The sequence below is a fragment of the Camelus dromedarius genome, chromosome 16, assembly GCF_036321535.1.
Source record: "Camelus dromedarius isolate mCamDro1 chromosome 16, mCamDro1.pat, whole genome shotgun sequence".
NCBI classification, from domain to species: Eukaryota; Metazoa; Chordata; class Mammalia; order Artiodactyla; family Camelidae; genus Camelus; species Camelus dromedarius.
The window spans coordinates 37,976,548-38,002,354 of record NC_087451.1 but is presented as its reverse complement, the minus strand read 5'-3'; the positions used below and the strand labels follow the sequence as shown (position 1 = coordinate 38,002,354).

Genomic DNA, 25,807 nt, shown 5'->3' with positions numbered 1-25,807 from the left:
TCAAGACCTATTTTCAATTGGATGATTTGGGTGGTTCTTTTAGAATAAAACCAGAAATTTCAACATCAGTTATGAATTTTTAGTAGTACCGTCATTATTCACAGAAAAACAAATGCAGCCATAATGTTTGCCAGTTCATGTGACTCATTTCATGTTCTACTTCTTCTTTTGAAGTTTTTTTCTCCAGATAGGCATGTAAATTAATGAGTGCTTTTCTTTTATATTTCACCCTATTTCTTTCTTTTTTTTATTCTATACTTAGAGTACTCTTCTTTTGCAGGTAAAAAATATATTTTATTTCTTGACATAAGCCCTGTGTAGTATGTTCCAAAACTGAGTATTAATTGTTCTAAAAATTTTAATCAAATTATGTTTTTTCTGGCCTTTCCTATAAACTCTATCCTCTCTTTCATCATGTAATTTAGTAGTGTCATGATCAATGACACCGCATTTTGGTTTTGTGTATGGAATTCCTTCCAGAGCTAAGCTATTCTTTTAGAATTTAGGAGAATGTAAAGCCCCTTTCTCATTTTTACAAGCTACAGAGGTAATATTTTCACTGAACTACAAGGTGGGTTAATGATTATATTTTTAATTACTAGGTCTAATAACTGTAGAACAAGAGTCCAAAAACACAAGTATACTTTAAATATGCTAAATATGCATATTGATCTCAGAGAAAATTTTGAATAACTGTAAGGTAAATCTGCTGGCTCAGTTCTAAATCTCTCTCAATAACTGAGGGATTTAAAAAATATTTTCCATTTGGTAGAACATAGGCATTATGAGTCAAGAAAGTTCTATTTGCAGCCTAGATGCAGCAGCTAATAAACAGGTAATATGCTGCCTTAGAAATCTGAAGACCTGGTTTCTTATCCAGGCTTTTATGTGACTTTACCTCCATCTCTTCATATGTCTCTCTTCTACTTTGATCAACTATGTGTCTTCCCTATGATATACGGGAACACACTTGAAAAGCTTTTTAGCCCTATAAAAACACTAAAAAGTATAAACTTTTATTATAAAAACTCAGCCAAAAAATTTACTCACATATAAAATAATGTTATAACACTTGGCTTAATTTGAAATTATAAATTTCCAAATATGTTAAAAGATAATATTGTACATTATAGGATGTAATTATACAGTAAGTTGGCTTTTATTTTAAGTATTTAGATGAATTTCAGTTTTTAAATTATAATAAACATAGGTTCTCATGTAAGATGTAGTTTTATGCATGCTATAAATTTAATCTCTATAAAATGACACCTCTATAAAACCTTTCCAAATACTATTTTTATTGATCCAACAGTATTTTTATAACATGTTTGACAATTGATTTTTTAATATATATGCTGTCTTTCCTTGAAGTCTGAATAACCACTTTTATGTCAATTATATACCTGGGAATGGAGAGAATTTATTTCTGTCTATTGTGTAACGGATCCATTGTTGTTTCTTCCCATATGAATAACTTATCTTAGCAGTTTTTAGGCTAGTTCAGCACTCCCCCAGTAAACCACAGGCCAGCTCTGTCCCATGTGTGCTCGTTTCTAGGCTCCCCATTATGTTCCATTAGTCAAGTTTTTCTACTCTCTATGGTGATACTACATTGTTAACTTAGTAACATTATTTTAGGTCCTGATTTCTGCTGTGGAATGCCACACCACCTGTCCCTCTGTAGGAATATCATGATACTGTGTTCATCCCTGTACACTTTAGATTCCGCTTATCAAGTTTTTTTTAAACTTTTGTTGGAATTTTAATTGGACTTGCACTGAAGCTGTAGATCAATTTGGGGGAAAACTGATGGAGAGACTTTCCGTCACTGTGATATGTCTCTCAGTTATTTATGTCTTCTTTAATATCTTTCAAAAAGGCTTATAGTTTTTTCTTTAGACTTTTGCACATCTTTTGGAAGACTTATTTCTGAGAAACTTATATTCATTATACATAGTTGTAAATAGTGTTTTATACTTTTTTCCAGTGTGTAAAAGCTACAGGTGATTTTTAAACATTGATCTTTTATTCAGATGCCTTTCTAAACTCTTATTATTTCTAGTAATTTGTACATTCATTTTGCATTTTCTCAATAGACAGCTATAGCATCCATAATTAAAGACGGCTTTGTTTTCATTTTATTTTTTTCTTGTTATGCACTTATGAGTACAAGTAGTGGTAGCAGGCATTCTCTGCTTCTTCCTGGATTTAAAAGAGCTGTTTTAAAATTTCACAATAAAGAATGAATAAATGTGCTGAGTTTTTGGTAAATACCTTTTATTTGGTTAAGAATAGTCTCTTCTATTCCTATTTTGCTAAGAGTTTCTATGATGGAATTTTATCAAATGTTCTTCTGTATATTGAGATAATCATATGACTTTCTTTTAATACATCAATGGAATAGATCATATTATAGATTATTGTTTAACATTAAACCAGCATTATGTCCCATCCAGTTTTTTCACAATGTATTGGATTCAATTTGCTAATAAATGTTGGGAAAGATTGACCTGAGATTTTTCTTTTTTGGACATGTTAATTGATGTTATGCTAGCCTGAATAATCCTTCTTTTTCTATTCTCTGAAAGAATTAGTATAAGAGTGACTTATTTGTTTCTTAAATATTTGGTCGAACTGGCCAATAAAGCCATCTGGGCTTGATATTTTATTTCTGGAAAGACTTTGACTACTATTTAAATTTTTCTGATAGTTATAGGGTGCTTCACATTTTCCAGTTTTTTCTAGTTAGTTTTGGTAAATTTTTTATAGTTTAGGGTTTTTTCTTTTTATCTAAATTTGGTATTTATTGGCATTTATAGAATTTTATAAATGTTCTACTGCCCTTGCATTCTCTGCAACTTGGTGATTATTTATTTTATTCTTATACATTACTGCACTTGGTTTGCTATTAATTTACTTAAGATTTTTATGTCTGGTCCGTGACTAAGCTGGCCTATAATTTTTATCTCTCTTCCTATTCCTGTCACCCTTTGGTATCATATTATGACTTCTGAAGTAGTTTAAGTGTAGATATCTCATTTCCTATTCTCTCGAAACGTTTGTAAAAGATTAGAATGATCCATCTCCTGGGGATTTTTCTAGAACTCACCTATAAAATTACCTGAGCTCAGTGTTTTCTTTGTCGGAAGATTTTTAACTGTTCTTTCAGTTTCTTTAATTAGATTGCTTTAGTTGATTGTTTCTTCTTTTGAAATTTTATATTTTCCTAGGAATCTGTTTCACCTAGGGTCTTCAATTATTGGCATACTATTTTTATAGTAGTATTGTCTCTTTAATCTCTAATGGTTCTGTAGTATGTCCTTTTAAAATTTTAATATTAGTTATTATCTTTTTTCTAGATAATATTGCCATACTTCATTTTCATCCCTCATATTGTTGATTTGTGCCTTCTTTCTTGTTTGCTTCATCAGTCTTATCAGAAATTGTTCTGTCTTGCTCATTTCTTAAATCAGTTGCCTATTTCATTAATAGTCTTTTAAAAATAAATAGCATATTAAGGCTACATATTTCCTTCACTTTTATTTCATCTTTCATGATTTGATAAAAAAATGTTCATTATCAATCATTTCTAAGAATTTGAATGTTGTAGTTTTATTTTGATTAGAAAATATGTTAACACCAGTTGAAATTTAAAAGTCATAAAAATAGGTACAATAAAATATCTCCATGCATTCCTGTCAGCAGTAACCCCCACATTTCCATCTAAAACAGTACAAATGTAAAGTGTCCTGTGTCTTCTTCCAGAGATTAGTTCTAAGTACTTGTAATTTTTATCTTAACTTTATTTTGAACCATGAATTATTTAAGGTGTATATTTTAGATTTCCAAGTATATGGGAAATTATTTTGGTTTTGCATTGCTATTTCTGTCATGGATTTTAATTTAATTGCAATCTTGTCAAAGAATATCTTTGACACCACCAATTTCTTGCAACATGTTAACACTTGAATTTCATGTAAGTGTGTATGGGTATAATGAAATCTTTTACTGGAATGGTGGACTTGACCATTTTCTCCTGTAGTTCCACTAAATTTGTTGTATACATTTTAAGATTGTTTTAGCACATGTACAAACTTAGATGTGTCTCCCTGGTGAATGACATTTTAAAAATCATTTAGTGATACTTATTTTGAGAGGGCCTTTATTAATATTCCACTGTATAACTTTTTGCAACTCTTTAGTTTCAATCTCTTCATGTCTTCAGTGTGTCTCATGAAAAACAGATGAATTTTGATTTGTTAAAAATTTAAATAGGCTATTTTAAAACCAGTTTTAGATTTATAGAAAAACCGAGAGGATAATATCAGAGACTTCCGTTTATCTCACACAGTTTCTCCCATTATTAACATCTTATGTTAGGATAGTGCGTTGCTTACAATTATGCACCAATATTAATACATCATCATTAATTAAAATTCATACCTTATTCAGATTTCCTTAGTTTTTTCCTAGCATTTTTTTTCTGTTCCAGATCCCATCCAGAATATCATATTAATTTTAGTTGTCATATCTCCTTGGTCTCTTCTTTGCTGTAATAATTTGTCAGATTTTCCTTATTTTTGATAATCTTGAGGTGTGTCTATTAGGAATTTGTAAAATGGCTTTCTACTGTAATTTGGAATTCTTCTGCAAGGAAGATTTGTCTCCTCTCCTTTATTTATTTATTAAATCATTTATATCAGTATGTACTTGTGGATATTTATTTTATCTTTGGGGTATAATCCAATGCTTGTTTCTCAGATTGTTCTAGCTTTAGCCAGTGGGAGCTCTTTCAGTTGGTCCCTTATCCCTTTGATATGCCTCCACCAGTGTGCACGCCCTTGCTTCTAGCACAGCAAGATGTTCCAGGCTTGTCTTAGGTATTTTCTGCCCGTTCTTAGAATCAGTCTTTTGTCCAAAGACTACTGGTTCCTTTCATTGGAGGATGGAATGAGAAACCAAAATCTGTTTCTCCCCTACTCCTTCTGCTTTTAAGTTTTTCTCTTTGTATTTTGTGTCCTGCAATTTTATTGCCTGTTATCTAGATGTGGATTTCTTTCCTTTCTTTCCTTTTTTTTCCCCCCTATTTTTGCAGCTTACTTGATACTTATTCTGCTCATTATTTCTGTGGAGTCTTGCTTTTCCTCAGTTCTGGAAAGTCCTCAGACATCATCTTTTCATACTTTCTTCCTTTCTCTCTCCTCTCCCTCTGGAACTCTAGATACACATTAGATCTTATTTTCTGTACTATGGCTTCAAACATCTCACTACTGTTGGTTTTTTTTTTTTTCCCTGATATTACTTGCTGCATTGTGGGTAATTTATGAAGCTCTCCCTTCTGTTTCACTGTTTCTCACTTTTGCTAGGTTTCAGTTGCCTTAACTCATCCAGTTTATCTTTTATACAAAATTTTTTTTTTTTGGAAATTATGTTTGGTTCTTTCTCAGATCTGGTAATTTTTGCTTAATTTCTTCCAGCTTACTCATTTTGTGATTCCATCCTTTGTTTCTTCAAATATTTAATACATGTTTATTTTGTATGTTTATTTTATATTTTTTCTGATAATTCCCATATCTGAAGAGCTTGCTAGTGAGAATCTGTTTCTGTTGACTCTTACCAACTGGGTTTTTTTTTATTTTTTGGATGTAGTAATTTTTTATTATAAGCTCTTTTTTTTTTTTTTAGATGTAGTAAATTTTTTTGGATGTAGTAATTTTTTTTGATGTGGTAATTTTTAATTATGAGCTCATTTTTGGTGTATCCTTAGTTTGTGGGAAACTTGGAGACATTAAACAGAAGAAGCTTCTCTCCAGAGGGGATTTGTTTTAGCTTCAGGTGGGAGCTGATAACACTGCTGACCTGAAACCACTTGAGTCCTGTTCTAGGATTTCTGGCTTAATGGGTGGTGTCCTGTTCAGTTACCACATTCCTTTCGCCTCAAGTTGCAATGCTGATATTTTCCCTGAGAGATATCTTGCCTTTTGATTGGGCTTCCTGCTCATTATCTTGGTTTTGGCACATGCAGTTTCACATTTGTGTAGTTTTTGTTTTGTTTTTCCCTTTGGATGTTTTCTTACTTCCTACAAGCAAAGAGGAAAAACTGTATTTTATACAGGATTCTGTTGTTTCATCTCACAAGGGTGCCTCAGCATATCTAGTTTGGCAAACTACTTGAAGTAAATATCCTAAATCACCAATATGCCTCACTCTTCCTTGCCTTCAACATTTGTTTAGTCGCTTAGTTCCTTTAATTCTACCTCTGAAGTTGTATTCCCATTCATTCCACTCTTTCCCCCACTGCTGGCCTTCCCATCTCCTGAGTGTGTAATCTATTTTGCAAAATGCCTCCAGATTAGTTTTTCTTGGTACAAATCCAGTGGTATTTCTTGGGTCAGTATCCCCACATACCCTGCTCCAGAAACCAATTTAGGCTTCTTCATTGCTTCTTCAGTTCCCTGAAATCCAACTCTTGTAGCTCATGTTCAGAATCCTTCAATAATTGCACCAAATTTCTCTTTTCTGAGTTTCCTTGCTTCCTCTTTAATGCTCCATTTTTCTTCTTCCATGTGGCTCATTCTTTCTGCCTGAAATGTCCAACATCTATCCCTGTCCCCACATGGTACTAATTTATCTCTTAAGGTCTATCTCAGATGCATTCAGTTTTATTCAGTTTTCTAGAATCCTTCCAAGCTCACAGTAACTGCTCCCTCTTCTGACCTCTTACAGCACTTTGTCTTTATGTATGGCTCTTATGGTGTGTGTGTGTGTGTGTGTGTGTGTGTGTGTTTGTGTGTGTGTGTAGCTTACATATTATAATCTAAACTGTTTAGGGAAATGTTTTTTCTGGAATTCACTTATCACAGCGGCTTCCACATCATAATCCTAACAAACTGTGAATTATTCATAATTATAAATTAAAGAGTGGCACATGGAAAATATTTCAGCTTGTGGTGGTGATTGCTCGTAAACTCTATGAATGTACAAAGGTAACCTAATATATCAGTAAGTTGTTAGTGTGTCTTTATTCCAAAAATAACTGTAGAATAATTTTTCACTTTTGAAAATAAGATAAATGATTATTTCTTAACCATGAATATGTCCTTAGCTTAGATACATTTTGCTTTCATGAAGTACATTTAAAATTTTGTTTGGTATAATAATCCTGGCCATCCATAATCATTTATAAGATGTTTCAACTTCTCACTTCTCTTCTAGAATTTGTCAGATTCAGAGTGGTTTCAAGAATCATTAGCTTTCTGAGGAAACTGGTCTATATTGTTAGGGTGTTTTGTAATCCATTTCTTATCATGGTAAAATACACGTAATATAAAATTTGCCATCTTCACCAAAGTGTAGAAGTCAGTGATACTAAATACAGTTACATTGTTGTGTGGCCCTTACCACCATCCATCACATCACTCCTTTCATCCTGTAAAACTGAAAGTCTGTGCCCATTAAACAATAACTCTCCTTTCTCCTCTTTCCCACTTTATACTCTTTATCTATATGATTTTGTCTATTCTAAGTACTTCCTATAAAGAATCACTCATAATTTGTCTTTTGGTGACTTGGCTTACTTTACTTAGCATAATATCCTCAAGATTCATATATGTTGTAGCATATTGCAGAATTTCCTTCCTTTTTAAGGCTGCAAAATAACTCATTGTATGTATAAACCACATTTTGCTTATCCATTTATCCATCGGTGGACATTTGGGTTGCTTCTACGTTTTCTGGCCTCTATGTTTTTAATTGAGAGTCAGCTGGAGTAAAAGTTGTCATTATGATTTGTCTCTTAGGGACACAACTTTTATTAATTTGTGAATTTTAAAAATAATTCTGCTCTTTCGTATTAGTCACATTGATGAAATTTTGTAGCTCACTATTTATAATATTAAAGAAAAATGAACACATCTATTTCAAATTGATCTTGGCAGTTTCACCACTCTAGCTATCAGCACATACTAATGATTGAAATATTAAATACCTAAGGGAAGGCTTCAGCATTAAGTTCTTTCATTTAATGTTTATTTCTTCCATAATTAGTTGATACATTTTTCAGCATAGTTTTTCTACTTGAAAATCACCATTGGAATAAAGCCAGTGCATATCAGTGTTGCCAGCAATGTAAAATGCCTTCCTGTAAGTTACTATTACATACCTAGTCAATGCACAGAAGGAGGGAGTGCAGGGTGGCCAGGGTGTGGAGAAACAGGTACAGGCATATGCTGGTGTTCACTCCGGAAATGAATTCAGTGTTTCTGTAGAGCAATTTGGGAAAAAAGTAAAAAGTTATTCTTACATTTTGACCAAATAATTTTGATAATTAACCTAAAAGCAAAATATTGTAATTTATTCACAGATTTCTCATATGTAATAATGAATAACTGGGAACAAGACAAATATTCAAAATAATATGATTAAGTAAGTTATGATAGATCGTACTGATGAAATACCATAGAGCCACTAAAAATAACAAATACACTAATAAATAAGAATAAAGATGTAAAACCAGGTGTGGGAAAACGTAGAACAGCACCTATGCAGTGATTATACCCTTAAAAATATTTTTATATACATTAACAAATACTGAAATTCAGTTTGGGATGGTGTTAGTGCCTTTGGAAAACTAACATTTTTTGATTTTTTAATTTTTTGTAAAGATTTAATGCCTATGACTGGGATGTTAACTTTGTACTAGTCATAGTGAAAATTAGGGATTAGAGGTACACAATAAGGATAAATGAATAAAATACATACTACACTGCTTAGAAATACCATTCTTTATGAGAAATTCTCACTACTTTGACACAGTATAGTGTATGATTAAAAGCAAAGGCTTTCAAATCAGAATGAACTTGGATAAAATCTTTCCATGTCTCTTCTTCTCAGACTCCATGTCTTAGTTCACTTGGGCTGCTGTAACAAAGTACGACGAGTTGGGACAGAAATTTGTCCCAGCTCTGGACGCTGGAAGTCCAAGAGCAAAGCACCAGCGTGGTCGCATTCTGATGAGGGTTCACAGCCAGCATCTTCTCTCTCTGTCCTCACTTGGTAGAAGGAACAAGGAATTTCTCTGGGGTCTCTTTTCATAAAGGCAGTAATCCCATTTTATAAAGGCATTTATTACTTCCTAAAGGCCCCACCTCCTAGAATCATCACTGTGGGCATTAGGTTTTCAACATACGAATTTTGGGGGACACAAACATTCAGAGTGTTGTGCTCCATTTATCACAATGTTGTCACTTCCTCTGTCCTCTTCAGATCTCAGCTTCTCTCTTACATTTCCTATCTCTGCCTTTTCCTGGTGTCTTCTGGGAGAGTCCTTCAATTTGATCATCTTTTGCAGTTTATAATTCCGTTCGTTGGCTATAGCTCACTGTTTCTTTCTCCCGTCATCGCCACTTTTCCCTTCGTTTATGACTTCTTATTCCTGCTTTATGTCTCTAATTTCTTTGCTTACCCTTTTTAGTATACTTTTATGCATATATACTCACATATATATGTATATATAAATATTTATTTATTTATTATGCTTTTTAAAAGTTATTTATCCACCTGTTCCAGCTGTACTGCTTCAGATGATATGTGCCATTTAGTTGTTGGGTTTTTGGGGGTTTTTTTTGATAGTTGTTTCACTCCTCAGGGATTTTTAATTTGGCCAGTGAGCTAATATTCCCCTGGAACTATCAAACAGTCTAAGTGGTAACATCTACTGGAAAGAGCAAAAGGCCAGGCTTTAGCTCTTGACTTGCTGGCTGAGTTTACGGAAGGAGGGGGAGATGGCAGACCCTGAAACAGAGCACTCCATTGCGGCACCTCTGCCGTTCATAGCTACTCAGGAAAATCTGCTGTTCAGGAATTCACCTTTAACCTCTTGGAAATAAACAGCAATAGGAGGAGGCAGTTTCTAAGGTTAAATATCATCAGTTCTGGAAATTGGAGTGGGCAACGTGAAAGAGTGAATGCCCCAGAAGTTCTGATAAGTCTGCACCTTTTTCTTCAACTCCTCACCCCAGCAAGGCATTTGCTTGCCTTGGTCTGACCAGATATCGCAAGGTCACGTTGGGTTCTTGATTCCAAAATGGCAATGGGACACTTAAGATTGTCCCATGGCAACAAAAGGGAGAGTCAAGAGCAGAGAACAAAGCATTCTTTCAATCCCCCTTCTTACAGCTTACAGTTTCCTGGTTTTCTTCCCAGGCTGCAACCCCTTCCCTTCCACAGACACATAGTCTGCAGTTCAGGACAGCCTTTGTTCTCTGCAGGAGCTCCTCTGACTTTGTTTTTGCTATTGTTTTTACCGTTGTGGTTGTTGTAATTGTTAATATCTCAGATTCATGCTTCCTGTGGTTTCTCCATGGTTGATTCTGGGAAACAAAGTCAGTAGCCCATCCTCGTCTGCCATTTTGAGATGACTGTTTTTTAAAAGACTATTTTGCCTCCTAAAAACGTAACTGTTATCACTCCCTAAGTCTGTCGGCTCTTAGAAGATTTCTTCTCTATTTCAGAACATGATTAAATTAACCATCTCTTTTCTTACTATGTCCAAGTATTCAAAGGGGAGGAATCATAAAACAGGGAATAGAGAGAGAGCAAGGGGCTTTGTTTTCAGGATAGTTGGTCTATAGCTGTCCACCAGTATACAAATGTCACTGCATCTATGAAACAAGGAAGCAGATGCACTTTAAAACATTGCATACTTTCCTTGCCTTTTTTGTAAAGTCCTCTTGCTCATTCCCCTGGGGCCATCCATCCACTTCAAATCAGCTTTTTCTTCAGGGAGGCAGAATAAAAATGGAGCACCTATCACCCCCAACCCTGGGGCTAAGGTTTGTTATTTAAACCCTTTCTTCTCTTCCAACATTAATGTGTTTGACCATCCATCTGTAGTTCATGTCTCTTCCAATCTAGTGTAGATGGGCGGGGTCAGTAGTTAAAATTCTGTGTACTAACCACAATCCAAGATAAAGGAAAATTTTGTATGTTAATATCTATCATGTTGGGTTATTTAATATCTATCATAGTAAATAAAATAATCTACATAAGATGCCTGGTGCAAAATAAATACTCAAGATACTAGCAATTATTATTTATCATGTAGAAATTGTAAAATTGCTAACATTCAGATAAATGATACACGATTTATATTGAAAATAGAGTAATCTCTTATTGTATATATTTTGATTTGGAAAGCAACGTCATTTAGCTTTGTATTCCTGTTCCCAGCATCCTAATGTAACTTTTGTCATTACTGTCACTTTTGGATTTTCTGATTTCCAGTCAGGGGAATGTTGGTTCATGCAGAGCTTGCTGAAGTACATCATACATAGAACAGTTATTGTCATGTTTCAGGAAGTGTTGTGTTCACAGCTAATGAATCAACAGCAATAATGACGATGACAGTGGCGATGATGGTGATAACTCCCCTTAGCCTGAACTACCTGTTCATCTGGGAGCAGGGCGTCCTAGGTTCCCTGATCTACTTTTCCTCTGAAAAACAATTAAAAGCCTAGATATAATTTTTTTAAAGAACATCTTCTTGAATATATTCACAAGATATTAAGTGAGGATACTCAGATATCAACATCTAAATGAAAACAGAAACCCAGAGGTGTAGGCAGAGCACTGAAGACAGTTCTCACCTTGGAGACCTTTTCTAAAACTGGGTGCACTTGAATTTTGAGAGGGCTTTCTTTGGGCACAGCGGGTAAAAACGAAGCCCAGGGTTTGCTTAAGGTGGGGAATCTAGGATACCACCGTGCGCAAAGCTGGGGCACCAAAGGGCCACAACCACCGTGTGTGGGTGAGTTAGGAACCAGTGAACTCGAAACAGTGTTAGCATTGGGGGGGGTGTGCCCCTGAAAATTCATAGCTATAAGCCAGTTGTCAGGAGCATCTGAGAAAAAAATATGAGAGAGAGGTTCAGTGAAATGAAAGAATGGAAAAATCTAATGTACATCTATGTGAGTTCATAAAGAGTGGAACAGAGATATTAAATTAATAGGTTATGCCTGAGAATTTTCCAGTACTTACAAAAACAGATTCAGAGGAGTAGTGTGTCCCAATCAGAATAAGTAAAAATATATCTACACATATTACACATTTTTTATTTCTCTGCACATATTTAGAGAAATAAAAAAATTGAAGAACACAAAACACAAAGAGAAGATCTTCAAAGCAGAGAGATAAAAGCAAATTATCTTCCAATGAATAGCATCTGACTTTTCAACAACACCCATAAAAACATTTTCAAATTAATGAAAACTGAGAGTGCTTGCCACTAAACTTCTTCAGATAACTTAAAGGATGCACTTGGGGCTAGAGGAAAATGGTTGGATGGAAGGAAGGAATGATGGAGTAAGACAGTGGCAATAAATGGATATATCTAAGCATTTACTGACGGAATAAAATAATTAGCAGTATTGAGTTGATAAAAACAAAACAAACTGAAAATAACAACTCTAGCATATAAGTATGGAAGACTGCAACAGGGCTTAAAATGTCCTGAGTTTCTTTTTTTTTGTTTAAGAGGATATAAAAATAATTAACTTTAAAATTTGATAAGTGAAACTTGGGTGTTGAGGCCTCTTACTGTGAGCACTGAAAGAAAATATAGTAGATCACTTCCAAATTAGAGAGGAGAAGGAAATTGAAGGAGCAAAAAAATTTATTCATTTAGAATAAAAGAAGGAAAAGTAGGGAGAAAAACAAAACATACAAAAGGTAGGGCAAATGGCCCAAAATAAGAGGAAAACATAAAGGCAAATATGTTAGCATGTACAAACGAATGGACTAAGTTGGACTAAATGCTCCGTTTAACAGAGAAAGGTTGATTTAATTTTTTAAAAGAAGTCTTAAAAATAAAAATATATGCTATTCATAAGACAGATATCTAAAACTTGAGGATACAAAAAGGTTTAAAGTAAAAGAGTGGTTAAAAATATACCAAACAAATGTTATCTTCCCTCTAAAAAGCTGCTATTAAAATCTGTTAATCTCAGATGAAAGTGTCTTTAAGGCAAAATCAAAAGAGGCTGAGCATCACTATTTGAAAACAAAAAATCTAATTAACAGTAAGGTATAGAACTTACATGGACCTTAAAACCTCAAAATACATAAAAGAAAATTTAACAGAGCTATAGAGAGAAATAAACCTACCATTAGAGTGGGGGATTTTAACACATCTTTAAGTAATCGATAGCTCAAGTAAAGAAAAAAATCAGTAAGACATAGAATATTTCAACATAATAAATTGAACTAATGGATTTGTATGGAACACAGCACCCAACAACTTCAGAAAATATAGAGTACATATTTCCTCGCAATCATTCAAGAAGCTTTAAAAATTGTATAAATGGCCATCAAGCAGTCTTAACAAATTTCAAAGAATTAATGTAATACAGACTTCATTCTCTGGCCACAGTGCACTTGGAAGTGAATAACAAAAAGACAGTCATTAAATTCCATGTTCTAAGTTGATTGATGCGCCCCTAAAATTTTATATCCATCCAGAACCCATGAAAGTGACTTTATTTGGAAGTAGGGTCTTTGCAAATGCAATCAAGTTAAAATTAGGTCATTCTGGATTAGGGATGAGCACTAAATCCAATATGACCAGTGTTCTTAAAAGAAGAGGGAAACTTGGACACAGAGACAGACCCTCAGATTCACCTGAAGATGGAGGCAGTGGTTAGACTGATGAACCTACAAACCAACAAATGCCAAGGATGGCCAGCAAACACTGAGCTTGGAGACAGGCATGGAACCAATTCTGCCTCAGAGCCTCCAGATTGAACCCACCCTGCTAACACCTTGGTTTCAGACTTCTAGCCTCTAGAACTTTGAGAGAGTAAGTATTGTCTTAAGCCACCCAGTTTGTGGTACTTTGTTATGACAACCCTAGGAAACTAATAGACCCCATATGTTTGGGAATTAAGAAACATACTTTTAAATAGATCATTAAGTCAAAGAAAAAATAATAGTGAAAGTTAAAAAATGTTTTGAACTAAATAGCCATGAAAAGATCATATATTTAAACCTGAGAGATTAAACTTTAAGCAATAGTTAGAGAGCTATTTATAGTCTTAAGTTTATAAATCAGAAAAAGAAGAAAGGATAAAAATAAAAGAGTTAAATATCCCAAATACGAGATTAGAAGAATAAAAAAACCCAAGAATGTAGAGTGAAGGACATAACAGAAATAAGAGCAGAAATCAATGAAATAAAAACAAAAATACAATAGCAAGTACTAGGTGAATCTCAGAAGCATAATGCTGAATATTTGAAGAAGCAAATTGTAGAAGAATACATGTAATATTCCATTTACACAGATATTCAAAACAAGGGAAACTGACTATGTTGTATATGGTGACATGTTTAAGGTAGTATCTGCATCTAAGTGAGAAAGAAATGACATAGGACTGGAGAAGGAGGGAAGGAAGGTAAGAAGGAGAGAGAGGGAAGGAAGGAGTGAATTTTTTGTATGTTTGGTAGCCTTTTGCAATTTCTTATATGACTTTCCTACTCATATCCTCTGCCCATTTTTCCGTTTTCAAAAACAAGGTCATTGCTGACATGGAGGCGCAAGTTCACAAGTTGAGGGAAGAGCTGATTAATGTGAACTCACAGCGCAAACAGCAGCTGGTGGAGCTCGGTCTTCTTCGTGAAGAGGAGAAGCAGAGGGCGGCGCGGGACCACGAGACTACTGTCAACAAACTGAAGGCTGAATCAGAAAGGATGAAGATAGAGCTGAAAAAGACGCACGCTGCTGAGACAGAGATGACGCTGGAGAAGGTAAGATACCCAACTGGGATTTTTATAGACAGTTGAGACCCATGTTTGAAATTCACTGCTACAATCCTTATATTTAATTTCCAAAAGGTGGTGGGCATAGAATAACTCTTTAAATTTATAAACTACTCAAATGAGCAACCCAAGTATCTTGCTGTCTGTCTAAGGGAGGTAGGTCTCCTAGCTTTTCCCTTGACTTTCATGGAAGGGATTGTATGGAATAGCTCATTCCACAGTAATTAAATAGACATTCGATAAAACAGTGTTCTGATATTGTCAGAATACCGATTGGGGTATTTGGGCTATAACCCTGAGTTTTTCTAAGTTAAGACTAGGTTTCAGGTCTTTTCTAGATTGTCTAATAGTCATTTCTAGATTTTACAGCTTTTTATAACAGTGTCACATAAATGATGACATATTTTCCCAGACTGATATTTCAAATGAAGAACTCTCTTTAGAATTATATATTTTTAAACTGTATGTCAGTATAATGTTTACACATTTTGAGTTGACCTATATTCCAGATACAGTTTCAAGTATTTGTTCTTCTGATGTTCTAGAAAAGTGTAAATATTTTATTCGGGTAGTAAATGTAAATTGCTATTAATCATAACAACTGTAAATTGCCCCTGTTTAAGACTGATCTATATCATAGGATCAAGAAACTTGGAAAGGATACCCTTTGCAAGGGTATAGTAAGAATCTTCTAATTTTGTTTATTTTTTCTACCTCTTCTTCATCTTTAAATGCTGAGTCCTCACCGAGCATACAACACCATTCTAGGCACTACTCCATCAATTTTACATAGATTGTGGTCCTAAGGTGCTTACTTTATAGTAGTAATAGCTTAAATTATCTGAGAGTCAGATTTTAAACTTTGCCCTTGGCAGCCAAGCTCTGAACTCAGAGATAAATAGAAAAGGTCTCTAAAGAGGCAGGAGTGAGCCTGGCTTCTTACAGGAACATTAAGGAGGTCGATGTGGCTGGAGATGATGATGGAGGAGGAGAAGGAAGAGGTGATGGGGTCAGGGAAGAACCTGAAGGGATGTATGAGGCCCTGGTGGTTTTTGTAGGCCCTTGAAAGAGCTCCGCTTTGACTCTCATGAGTAGAGAAAGCTTGGTGGGTTTTGAGCAGAGGAGTAACATGACCTGGCACATTTGAATGAGATTTCTCTGACTGCGCATGCTGAGAATAGACTGCGCATCTGAGGGCAAAGATGGGAGTAGAGAGACTAGTTAAAAGGCTTCTGCAGTAATTTAGACAAGAGATGATGGATGCTTGGGCCTGGCCCGTAGCTCTGAAGGTGATGACTGATCAAATTCAGGTTATGTCTGAAGGTAGAGCTGATAGGGTTTGCTGTTGGTTCTGATGTGGGGAGGGAGAGGGTGGAGGGAGAGAGAGAGAGAGTGAGAGCTAGGAGTCCAGAGTCATTCCAAGGTGACTTGCTGGAGCCAGTAAGCAAATGGAGTTTCCCTTTGCGGAGAGATGACTATGAGAGTCATTAGGGCAAGTGGGACACGTCCCAGCTGAGATGCCTTTTATACATCCAAGTGAGGATGTTAGTGATAATTCCATCAAAGCAGTGGAAAGTAATCATGCTCTGATGCTAAAATATACCAATTTTCAGGAATTAGGGGAACATCCTTCTATTTGTGTATTCCGTATATATCGATAGTTTTAGCCCTCTGACAATAGCAAAAGAGAGACCGATGGGGAGTGAAATGGTGTTACACTCACCTTTCTTGGAACTGGTACACACCCCACCTTGGCCTCACTCGTCTCTACCAGCAGTTCAAAGTATTTACAAGGAAATGTTCTTAAATGGCTCAGACACCAGTGCACCTCGAATTAAAAAAAAAATGAACATAGTAAAGCCAGACTTATAAAATGTACAATTCATGCTTTCATTTTGTTGCATCATATATTCACATTTTACATTTTTTTAATAAATGAAAATTTTCAAGTAGAGGTTTATATGTGTTACTAATTGACAAGTTACAGTTAATAAGAGAAATTAGTATTAAAAACCATCAGTAATTTATTTGGCACATATTTCTGGAATATCTTCTATATCCCAAAGGCATTACTCCAGGCACTATAGGATTACACAGGAAAAAGAGAAGAAAAGACAGTGTCATTAAGGAGATTATACAACAGTAGTGACAGGAGAGCACACATGCATCCATGGATAACTGTAATGCAAGGCAGAGTGTGAGTTGGGGGGGAATTAAGAAAATCAGGGAAAATTATCAGGAAGAGACGTCATTTGAACTAGGTGTAAGTAATTTGTAGGGTTTTGATGAGTAGATACGCAAGGTGGCATTCTAAGCCAAAGGAGTAACAACAGCAAGAGCAAACGAACCATGTATGTGGCATAGAAGTCACTCAAGGAGAGTGGTTAGTGATCAGGCTGAAAAATAGCTCGGGGTCAGTGCAAGTCTCCAAAGCTATGATAAGTGTTTCAGCTTCATTGGGTAAACAGTGAGAAGCTACTGAAGGTTTTTAAGCAATGAAGTGTCAAGATGCAAGTGATTATTAGGAAAATCTCTCAGTCGGTGTTGGCAAGGTGCCATAGCGGTAGAAGTAGTTGGCGGGGACTGGATTAATCCAGGTGATGAGAGGCCCCTGAGGGCACATTCGAGGTGCGGGAAGGTAGTCAGAGTTTAGCAGTGACAATGGGCCAGAGGAGACATGTTTGAGAATGAGCTCAGAGATGGCACTGATTAGACTTGTTAAGTATAAACTCAGCCCTTAATGAATGGGGAACGTGGGAAGTTTCTGGCTTGGGGAGGAAGAGGATGAACTCGGCAATGAACTTCAGTTGTATTTGAAGAGCCATCACAACACCTAGTTGTGATGTTCACTTGTGATCGAAGGACTACTTGTATATAATCAAAGAAAAGTCAGGAGTAGAAGAAAGAGCTGTAGGAGTCACCCACAGAGAGGGAGCCCGCTCAGGAGAGGAGAACAGACAGAAAACAAACAGCTGTGAAAGACTTCATTTAAGAAGTCGGGGAGGAAACAGTCAAAGAAGGGTCATTAAGGTAAGAGGAATATGAGAAGATTGTATTTTCATGGAACTAAAGGAAGAGAGTATTTGGAAAGGAGGATTGTAAAGAATGTGACAGAAACTCAGGGAGGAAGAGGGTGGAAGAAAGGTCACAGGATCTGAAACTGAGAAGTCATTGATGATCTTGGACAGAGCCCTGAAAAATGATAGAGTGAACAGGAACATGGTTGCAAAAGACACATGAGAGAGGAGTGAGGACCTGGGCATTGGTGAATACGCTATTGTTGGGGGAAATCTGATACTAAAAGGAAGGTGCAGTTCCAGCGAGCAGCAGGAGTTAAGGAAAGTGTATGTTTAGGCTGAAAATGTCTTGAAATACTTGAGAGGGACTAATGGAGAGGAAGAGGGTCATGATGGAGAGAACTGTAGATGACTGATGGCTTGTGGTCTGGGAGATGAGGGTGCAAGTGGAATTACCAGCCCTGGCCCAGCCTCTCCCCTTGGCCTTGAGGATCCAGCTGCATAAGATGAGGGTCTGTTCCTGGAACGTGCCTCGCTCTCTCCTGCCTTCAGGTCTTTACTCTTCCGCCCCCTCTGCCTGGAATGTTCTTCCCCACAATTTGCTTGTAGTCATCCTCCTTTTCATCCCTGTGCTCTCCGCAGGATGCCCTTCCCTCACCTCTCCACCTAAAGGCTTGCCTACCTCTCCCACCTACCTGTCCCCTCATTGTCTTCATCACTCATCTTACTACCAGAATTCATCTTTTCATTTTTCCACTTGTTTATTTTCTGTTTTCCCCATTAGACCATAAACTCATGAGCAGGACCTTGTCTATCTTGTTCGTTTCTGTACACGTCTAGAAATCTTGGCACGTGGCAGGTGCACACCTGGTATAAATTAAGCTAGTTAATGACAGGAGCCGTGACTTTCAAGGAGGGATGGAGGAAGAAGAGAAGTGGTAAAGATACAAAGGAGTTCCATAACAAGACTTGAGAAGAGTGTTTATCTGATATCATCTCTATCCTGAGCGAAGCATCACAGTAGTCTGCTCAGAGTGAGGAATGTTAAGAAAAGTGAAACACCAGGGTTCAGGCTGAGCAGTTGGCCAGAATGCAGCTGAAAGGGAAAGGATGTAAAAGAGTTGGCTCAGGTAGAATTGACACTCTGCAGGTAGAGGAGGGAAGTAACGGGATGAGGCTGGAAGAATGGGATGCCCCGGAATTAAACTGAGAACCCAAGTAACACAAGAAGATAAAAACGAGGTTTTAACATGGTAATTTTAGCTGACGTGAATAAAGATGCCAAGGAGGTGAATTAGAACGCAGGTATTTGGTGCCCTCAAGGGAGTCTGGGGAACAGGATGAGAGCATTAAATGGCTAGTGTTTAGTGCTGTGAGTTTGGTTTTTGTCTAGATGGTGGAATTAACCAGTCCCAAAGTCCATATGATAAAATACAAGTGCTGAGTTTCTGCTATGAAGAGTAATTTCTATTTCCGATGGATAAATGTTTTTCCTTAACTAGTTAAAGGATTTCCAAATGCAGGGAAGAACTGAACTGTGAGTTCCCTGAAATAGTCCTTGTGAAATACTCCTTTCTGAAGTTTCAGGATCATACATGGTGCCGCGTACACAGTAGACATTCATAAATGTTAAGCAAGTGAATAAAAGAACGATGATGAACTGAGAAATTCAGCATAGCAACTATCAACGGTAATAAAAGTAAATTAAAAACTGTTATTGATTCCTCCAAATTTGATTTCAATCCATTATAAATACTTTGGAGTCACATCTTTATATTCAAATATTTGTTTAGTATTGTCATTTTGTTCATATTAGTAATAAATGCAAAGGATAAAGTTTTTTTAAACATAGTTTTAATTTTTCTACACAAAATTAGTAGACATTTGAGTTCTTACTCTAAAAATTTGAATTAACGCTAATAAACTGGTAGGTAATTCTGTTGCCAGCCTGTTGTGTCACTGTGCATGTTCCTTGAATTCATCTCACTGTGTCTGGTAAAGGGCTTTATGTTTTGCTATGTTTAAATAAATCTGAAAGTTAAATATTTGCTAGCATTTCAAAATCCAGTCAGAAGTGAGGGGTTTAGAAATAGATTTTTCTCTCATTAAGTATAAAGTTGAGGTTCAAAAAGAAGAGAAAAATGCCAGAATAATAAATTATCTAAATGTAACCTTCCCTGTGGGTCTGGGTTGTTTCAGTAGCACACACAATGTTAAGGTTATAAAAGAATCCTAAGTCCAGAGCCTACCTGAGTCTCTGTCAGCAGCAATTTAGACCCGGATGATATCTTCAATGGCTTTGAGTTAAGAGAAACATGAAATACCTCCACAAGGTCAAAATACTTGAAATAGAGAATCCAAGAGAATAAATGATTGACATTTGCAAAGTGAAAGCTGCTTTTCCAGCCTTTTAAAATCTTTTCAAACCAAATTGAAACAAAGTCCATAAAATATGAACCTTTGAAAAATTGAAGAACATTACTAAATGATGGTAGTCAGTAATTCTCAGAAGTTTTATTAAACCTTTGGTAGTTAAAATTTACCATTCCTTCAGAAATCTATCCAGCTATTTCAAAAAATAACCTTTCTTGAAATAGAAGATATTTTAGAAAATATGGAAAATAGAGAAGTGTAAAATTCCTTAATACTATCAACACCCACAGATAACCAACAGTAATAATTTAATGTACGTATCAATAGCTGTATTAACTTAGCTGACTGAGAGCATACTAAATAAACAGCTCTGCCTTTTACTTTTGAAAAAAAAATTTTGTCTAAATTGATGCAAAAATTAACATCTTTATACAAAAAAATTTGCCAGCATTTCAATTTTTTTCCCTTAGTTTAATATCCCAGTAGAATTACAGGGTCAAATTCCTTTTCCAAAAGGTTGTACTAATTTATATTTTCCCTAACAGAATATCTATTTTATCTAGTTCTTAGTATTAATATTTTTCTTTATTTTTTGGTATTTTTTGGTGAAAAACATTTATTGTTTCCAATTTGTGTCTTTAAGAGTGAAATTGAACATTTGTAATGGATTTGTTATTCGTATTTCATTTTTTGAGAACTGTCTGTTCATATCCTTTGTCAGTTTCTCTTCTATTAATGTCCTAGTGTTCTTTTCATCGCTTATATAAACTTGTTTTACATTTAGGATGATAAAACTCTTTGTGGCAAGTATTTTTGGCATCTGCCTTTTAATTTTGTCATTTAATTTTATGATATACAAAATTATTTGTGTTTCGTGTAATCTGCCAATTCCTTTGTGAAATCTCCAGTATAAGTAGATATTTTAAGCTTCATGATTTGATATTTTAAAATATATGAACACACATCAAACATTTTCCACACTGTTCTTTACTAAGTAAAAAGCTCTTATGAAATTGACATAGTATTTACCAGCTTGGGTTCCTGGTCTATAATTTTAATGGTATCTGAAGGATTATACTGGAATTCTGCCAGCCTGAAGTCATAAAAGGCTTTGAGCAACAATTCAGCATCTTTTTCAAATTTAAGAAAAGCTCCATATGGCATAATTATTCAAAGCTAAGGTCATAGAAACTACTTAAACCTTTGAAATTTATAATTAAAGGATTAATATTAACTTATGAAGACATTGTCATTTTGGCTTAAAATGGATTTCTAATCTCAATTCTGTTCTTTTTACTTTGATCTTTTCCTTGACTTTTTCCTTTGCTAAAAATGTGAAGTTTTGTATCCTTAAATTTTTAAATTAAATATTAAACTCAAATAATTCAGGTTTATAAAAAGTGATTGTCAGACAACATCCAGTTTGATTTTTACAATATTCCACAAATGCTGATGAACTTCGAGTTGGCATGGTGTCTTCTGGGTGTATAAGCCACAGCTTGAAATAATGGGCTTTAATGATACCTCTAAACATAACAGTAAATTAATCTACAAAAGAAAGAAACTTGCACAAAGGGAAACTTGGAAAACTTTGGGTGTGTACATGATTTGAATATGATGGATTGGTGTTCACTTATATTAAGGTTTAGAATTTTAATATATCTGTAAATGACCTCAACTGTAAACCACCTTATACAAAAAGCAAGACTTTTTGTCATTTTGACAGTATATACAAATCAAGCCAAACCAAAAAGTTCAGTTACATCAGTTAATGTATGTCCTTATGTAACAAGAGGAATTGTGTGTTTCTTAGAGACTCAGTTTTGCATCAGTCTCCAGCTCTTTCCTACTTTTTCTGATTCGGAGTAGAATCACAGTGATTTCCACTAAAGAAATACTGGAATCGTGTATGGAGTGTTTGCTTATTAAACAAAAATAGCAGAGTATCTATCATCATTCAGCCTGGAGTATTTACGTTGTCAGGGTTTTACCATCCCCTCCTGAGTGGGACTGCAGAGTCATGGGTAGAGATGAAAGTGCACTGCTCCAGTTGCAGCAGCTTTCACTGTTTCCTGGCGAATCTCTTGCTCTTTCTCCCTCTGCCTCTGCTCCATGTTAAAGAGCACTCCTGTTTTCTGGCAATAAGGGAGAGCAAATCAATAGCTTAACTTCAAAGTCTAGTTTCCCTAGGCTAGGGAGCTACTTGGAGAAAATTAAAAGACAGTGTATTTTATATTAGGGTTATTTGAAAACAAAATCTAGAATTATAAATGAATCATTGTTTATTTTTAAAGTTAAACATTTAAAATTTGCAAGATTAATGCTTGTCATTCTGTAGCCTAACTTCCTAATATTCTAATTGCACCATTACAAATGGGAGTTCTGCCTATCACCAGATATTGTTGGTCTTATCATTTTGGACTTTCTTATGGGAAAATTTTTTACCTAAAATAAAGGGGAAAAAAAATCTCTTAGGTCAGGACAACAAAACATAGTACTTTGACTTGAGAAGCTATTGAAAATAGAGCAGTTTGTTTGCCATCTTCAGAGATTGAGATCCAAACTAAAAGAATTGGGAGTAGGTAAAATGATCAGGTATTTGTGCCCAAAGGGCTTTTATGCATATGTTTATTTTTGTGGGTATTTTAGTGTGTGTATATGTGTTCAAATTAGTACAGATCCTTGTACAATTCTTTTGATTTTTTTGGCTTCATGGACAAACCTGTGGGTGTCTGACTGATTAATTTAATCAAAACCTATTTGATATGCAATATTATAATAGTTTCATGTGTACAACATAGTAATTTGACATTTGTATGCATTACAAAAATGATCAACACAATACATTTAGTTACCATCTGTCATCATACAAAGTTAATACAATATTCTTAAAAATTTTATTTATTTATTATTTTTTAATTGACATATAGTCAGTTTACAATGTTGTGTTAATTTCTGGTGTACAGCATAGTGATTCACTTATACATATATATATTCCTTTTCGTATTCTTTTTCATAATAGACCATTATAAGGAAATACAATATTATTGACTATAATTATCCATACTATACATTATATTCCCATTATTTATTTTATTTTATTGATTATTATTTATTTTATGACTGGAAGTTTGTACTTTATCCCCTTCACCCATTTTGTGCCATTCCTCAACCTCTCCTTCCTCGGCAACCTTCAAAACTATCCTCTATATCTGTGAGTATGGGTTTGGTTTGGTTTTGTTTGTTTATCTTGCTTTTTAGATTCCATATATGAGTGGAATCATGCAGTATTTGTCTTTCTCTGATTTATTTCATTTAGTGTAAAACTCTCAAGGTCTATCCATGTTGCTGCAAATGGCAAGATTTCTTTATTTTTATGGTTGAGTAATATTGTATTGTATATAAATGTATCACATCTTCTTTATCCATCGATGGCTACTTAGGTTATTTCCATATCTTGGCTATTGTAAATAATGCTGCAGTGAATATAAGGGTGTATATATCTTTTCAAATTAGTGTTTTTACTTTCTTTAAATAGATACCTAGAATGGAATTGCTGGATCATATGGTAGTTCTGTTTTTTAATTTCTTGTTTTCCATAGTGGCTGCACCAATATACATTCCCACCAATAGTGTACGAAGGTGGCCTTTTCTCCACATCTTTGTCAGCACTTATAATTTCTTGTCTTTTTTTAAAATTTATTTTATTTTTGTTATTTATTTTTTGGAGGGAGGTAATTAGGTTTATTTATTTATCTATTTAATTTTAGAGGTGGTACTGGGGACTGAACCCAGGGCCTCATGCATGCTGAGCATGTGCTCTAACACTTGAGCTATATCCTCCCCCACTCTTGTCTTTTTAATAATAGCCATTCTGACAGATGTGAGGTGATATCTCACTATAGTTTTAATTTGCATTTACCTATGAGTTGTGATGTTGAACATCTTTTCAAGTGTCTCTTGGCAATTTGCATGTCTCCTTTGGAAAAGTGTCTATTCAGATCCTCTGCCCAGTTTTTAATCAGTTTGGTCTTTGTTGTTGAGTTGTATGAGTTTTTTTGTATATTTCAGATATTCATCCTTTATCAGATATATGCTTTGCAAATATCTTCTCCCATTCAGTAGGTTGGTTTTTCGTTTTGTTCATAGTTGACTTTGCTGTGCAGAAGCTTTTTAGTTTGATGTAGTCCCATTTGTTTATTTTTGCTGTTGTTGCCTTTGCCTTTGGAGTCACATCCAAAACATCATTGCTAAGACTGATTTCAAGGAGTTTACTACCAATGTTTTCTTCCAGGATTTTTATGATTTCAAGTCTTACATTCAAGCCTTTAACCTAGTTTGAATTTATTTTTGTATATAGTGTAAGAAAGTGGTCCAGTTTCATTCTTTTGCATGTAGCTGTCCAGTTTTCCCAACGCCATCTATTGAAGAGATTGTCCTTTCTCCATTGTATATTCTTGCCTCCTTTGTCATAAATTGACCATATATGTGTGGTTTTATTTCTAGACTCTCTGTTCTGTTTCACTGATGTATAGGTCTATTTTTAGATCAATACCATACTGTTATACTGTTTCGATTACTGTAGCTTTGTAGCATAGTTTGAAATCAGGGCACATGATACCTTCAACTTTGTTGTTCTTTCTCAAGATTGCTTTGGCTGTTTAGGGGTCTTTTGTGGTTCTGTACAAATTTTAGAATTGTTTGTTCTAGTTCTGTGAAAAATGCCATTGAAATTTTGGTAGGGATTGCATTAAATCTGTACATTGCTTTGAGTAGTATGGACCAGAAAAAGTGCAGTTGGCTTAAACCTCTTTATCTTCACTAGTCATCAAGGAAAATACTAATTAAGACAAGATACTACTTTTCACATATTGAATAAACACATTATTTTAAATAATACCAAGTACTGTTTTTGATTAATAATACCAAAAACCATAGATGCAAAAATTCTCTAAAATGCTGTTAGTGCACATATAAATTGGTACAACCTTCTGAAAGCCTTCGGTAACCTACATTATTGACTTTTAAAATATCCATCTCTTATGATTTAGTAACCTGTTTCTTGGTTAGCTTAATATTGATATCAAAACCCCAAAAAGATATCTCTCTAAAAACAAGTTAATCTTACTCATGAATATTGTAAAAAAATTCAAATCAAATATTAGACAATAGAATCTAGTAGTGATTTAAAACATCATATACCATGACCATATGAGTTTTATTCCAGGAATGCAAAGATGGCTTGATACTAGGAATGCTATTAGTATAATTCACTAAATTGATCAATCAAAAGAGAAAAATTTATATAGTTTTCTCCATTTTATTCACAATGAGCCTGAGCTGCTGTTAAAAAAAAGAACCCCAAAATATGGTGGATAAATGAAATTGGAAGTTTATTTTGCTCTCTCATAACAGTCTGGTTTGGGGGTGGAGCAGATTCTGAGCAGGTCATTTAGGAACCCAGGCTGGCTGGTGGAATGGCTCCATCATCTTCAACATGGAACTTCCATCTCTTTATTAAATGGTTCCAGTTGTCGCCATTTCCCAACCAGCAAGAAGAGGGAAAAGGAAGATGAGGAAGACAAGTAATTTGCTTTTCAGGAAGTGCT

General features: G+C 34.9%; 1 protein-coding gene across 1 annotated transcript in view; it reads left to right on the top strand.

Annotated features, from left to right (window-relative positions):
* The window catches only part of CEP112 (centrosomal protein 112), a 373,877-nt gene that overhangs the window by 206,720 nt on the left and 141,350 nt on the right, over window positions 1-25,807 (top strand). The window contains exon 21 of the mRNA XM_031468925.2: window positions 14,566-14,796. Coding sequence (XP_031324785.1) covers window positions 14,566-14,796 — 231 coding nt within the window. The remainder of the gene's footprint in view (window positions 1-14,565; window positions 14,797-25,807) is intronic.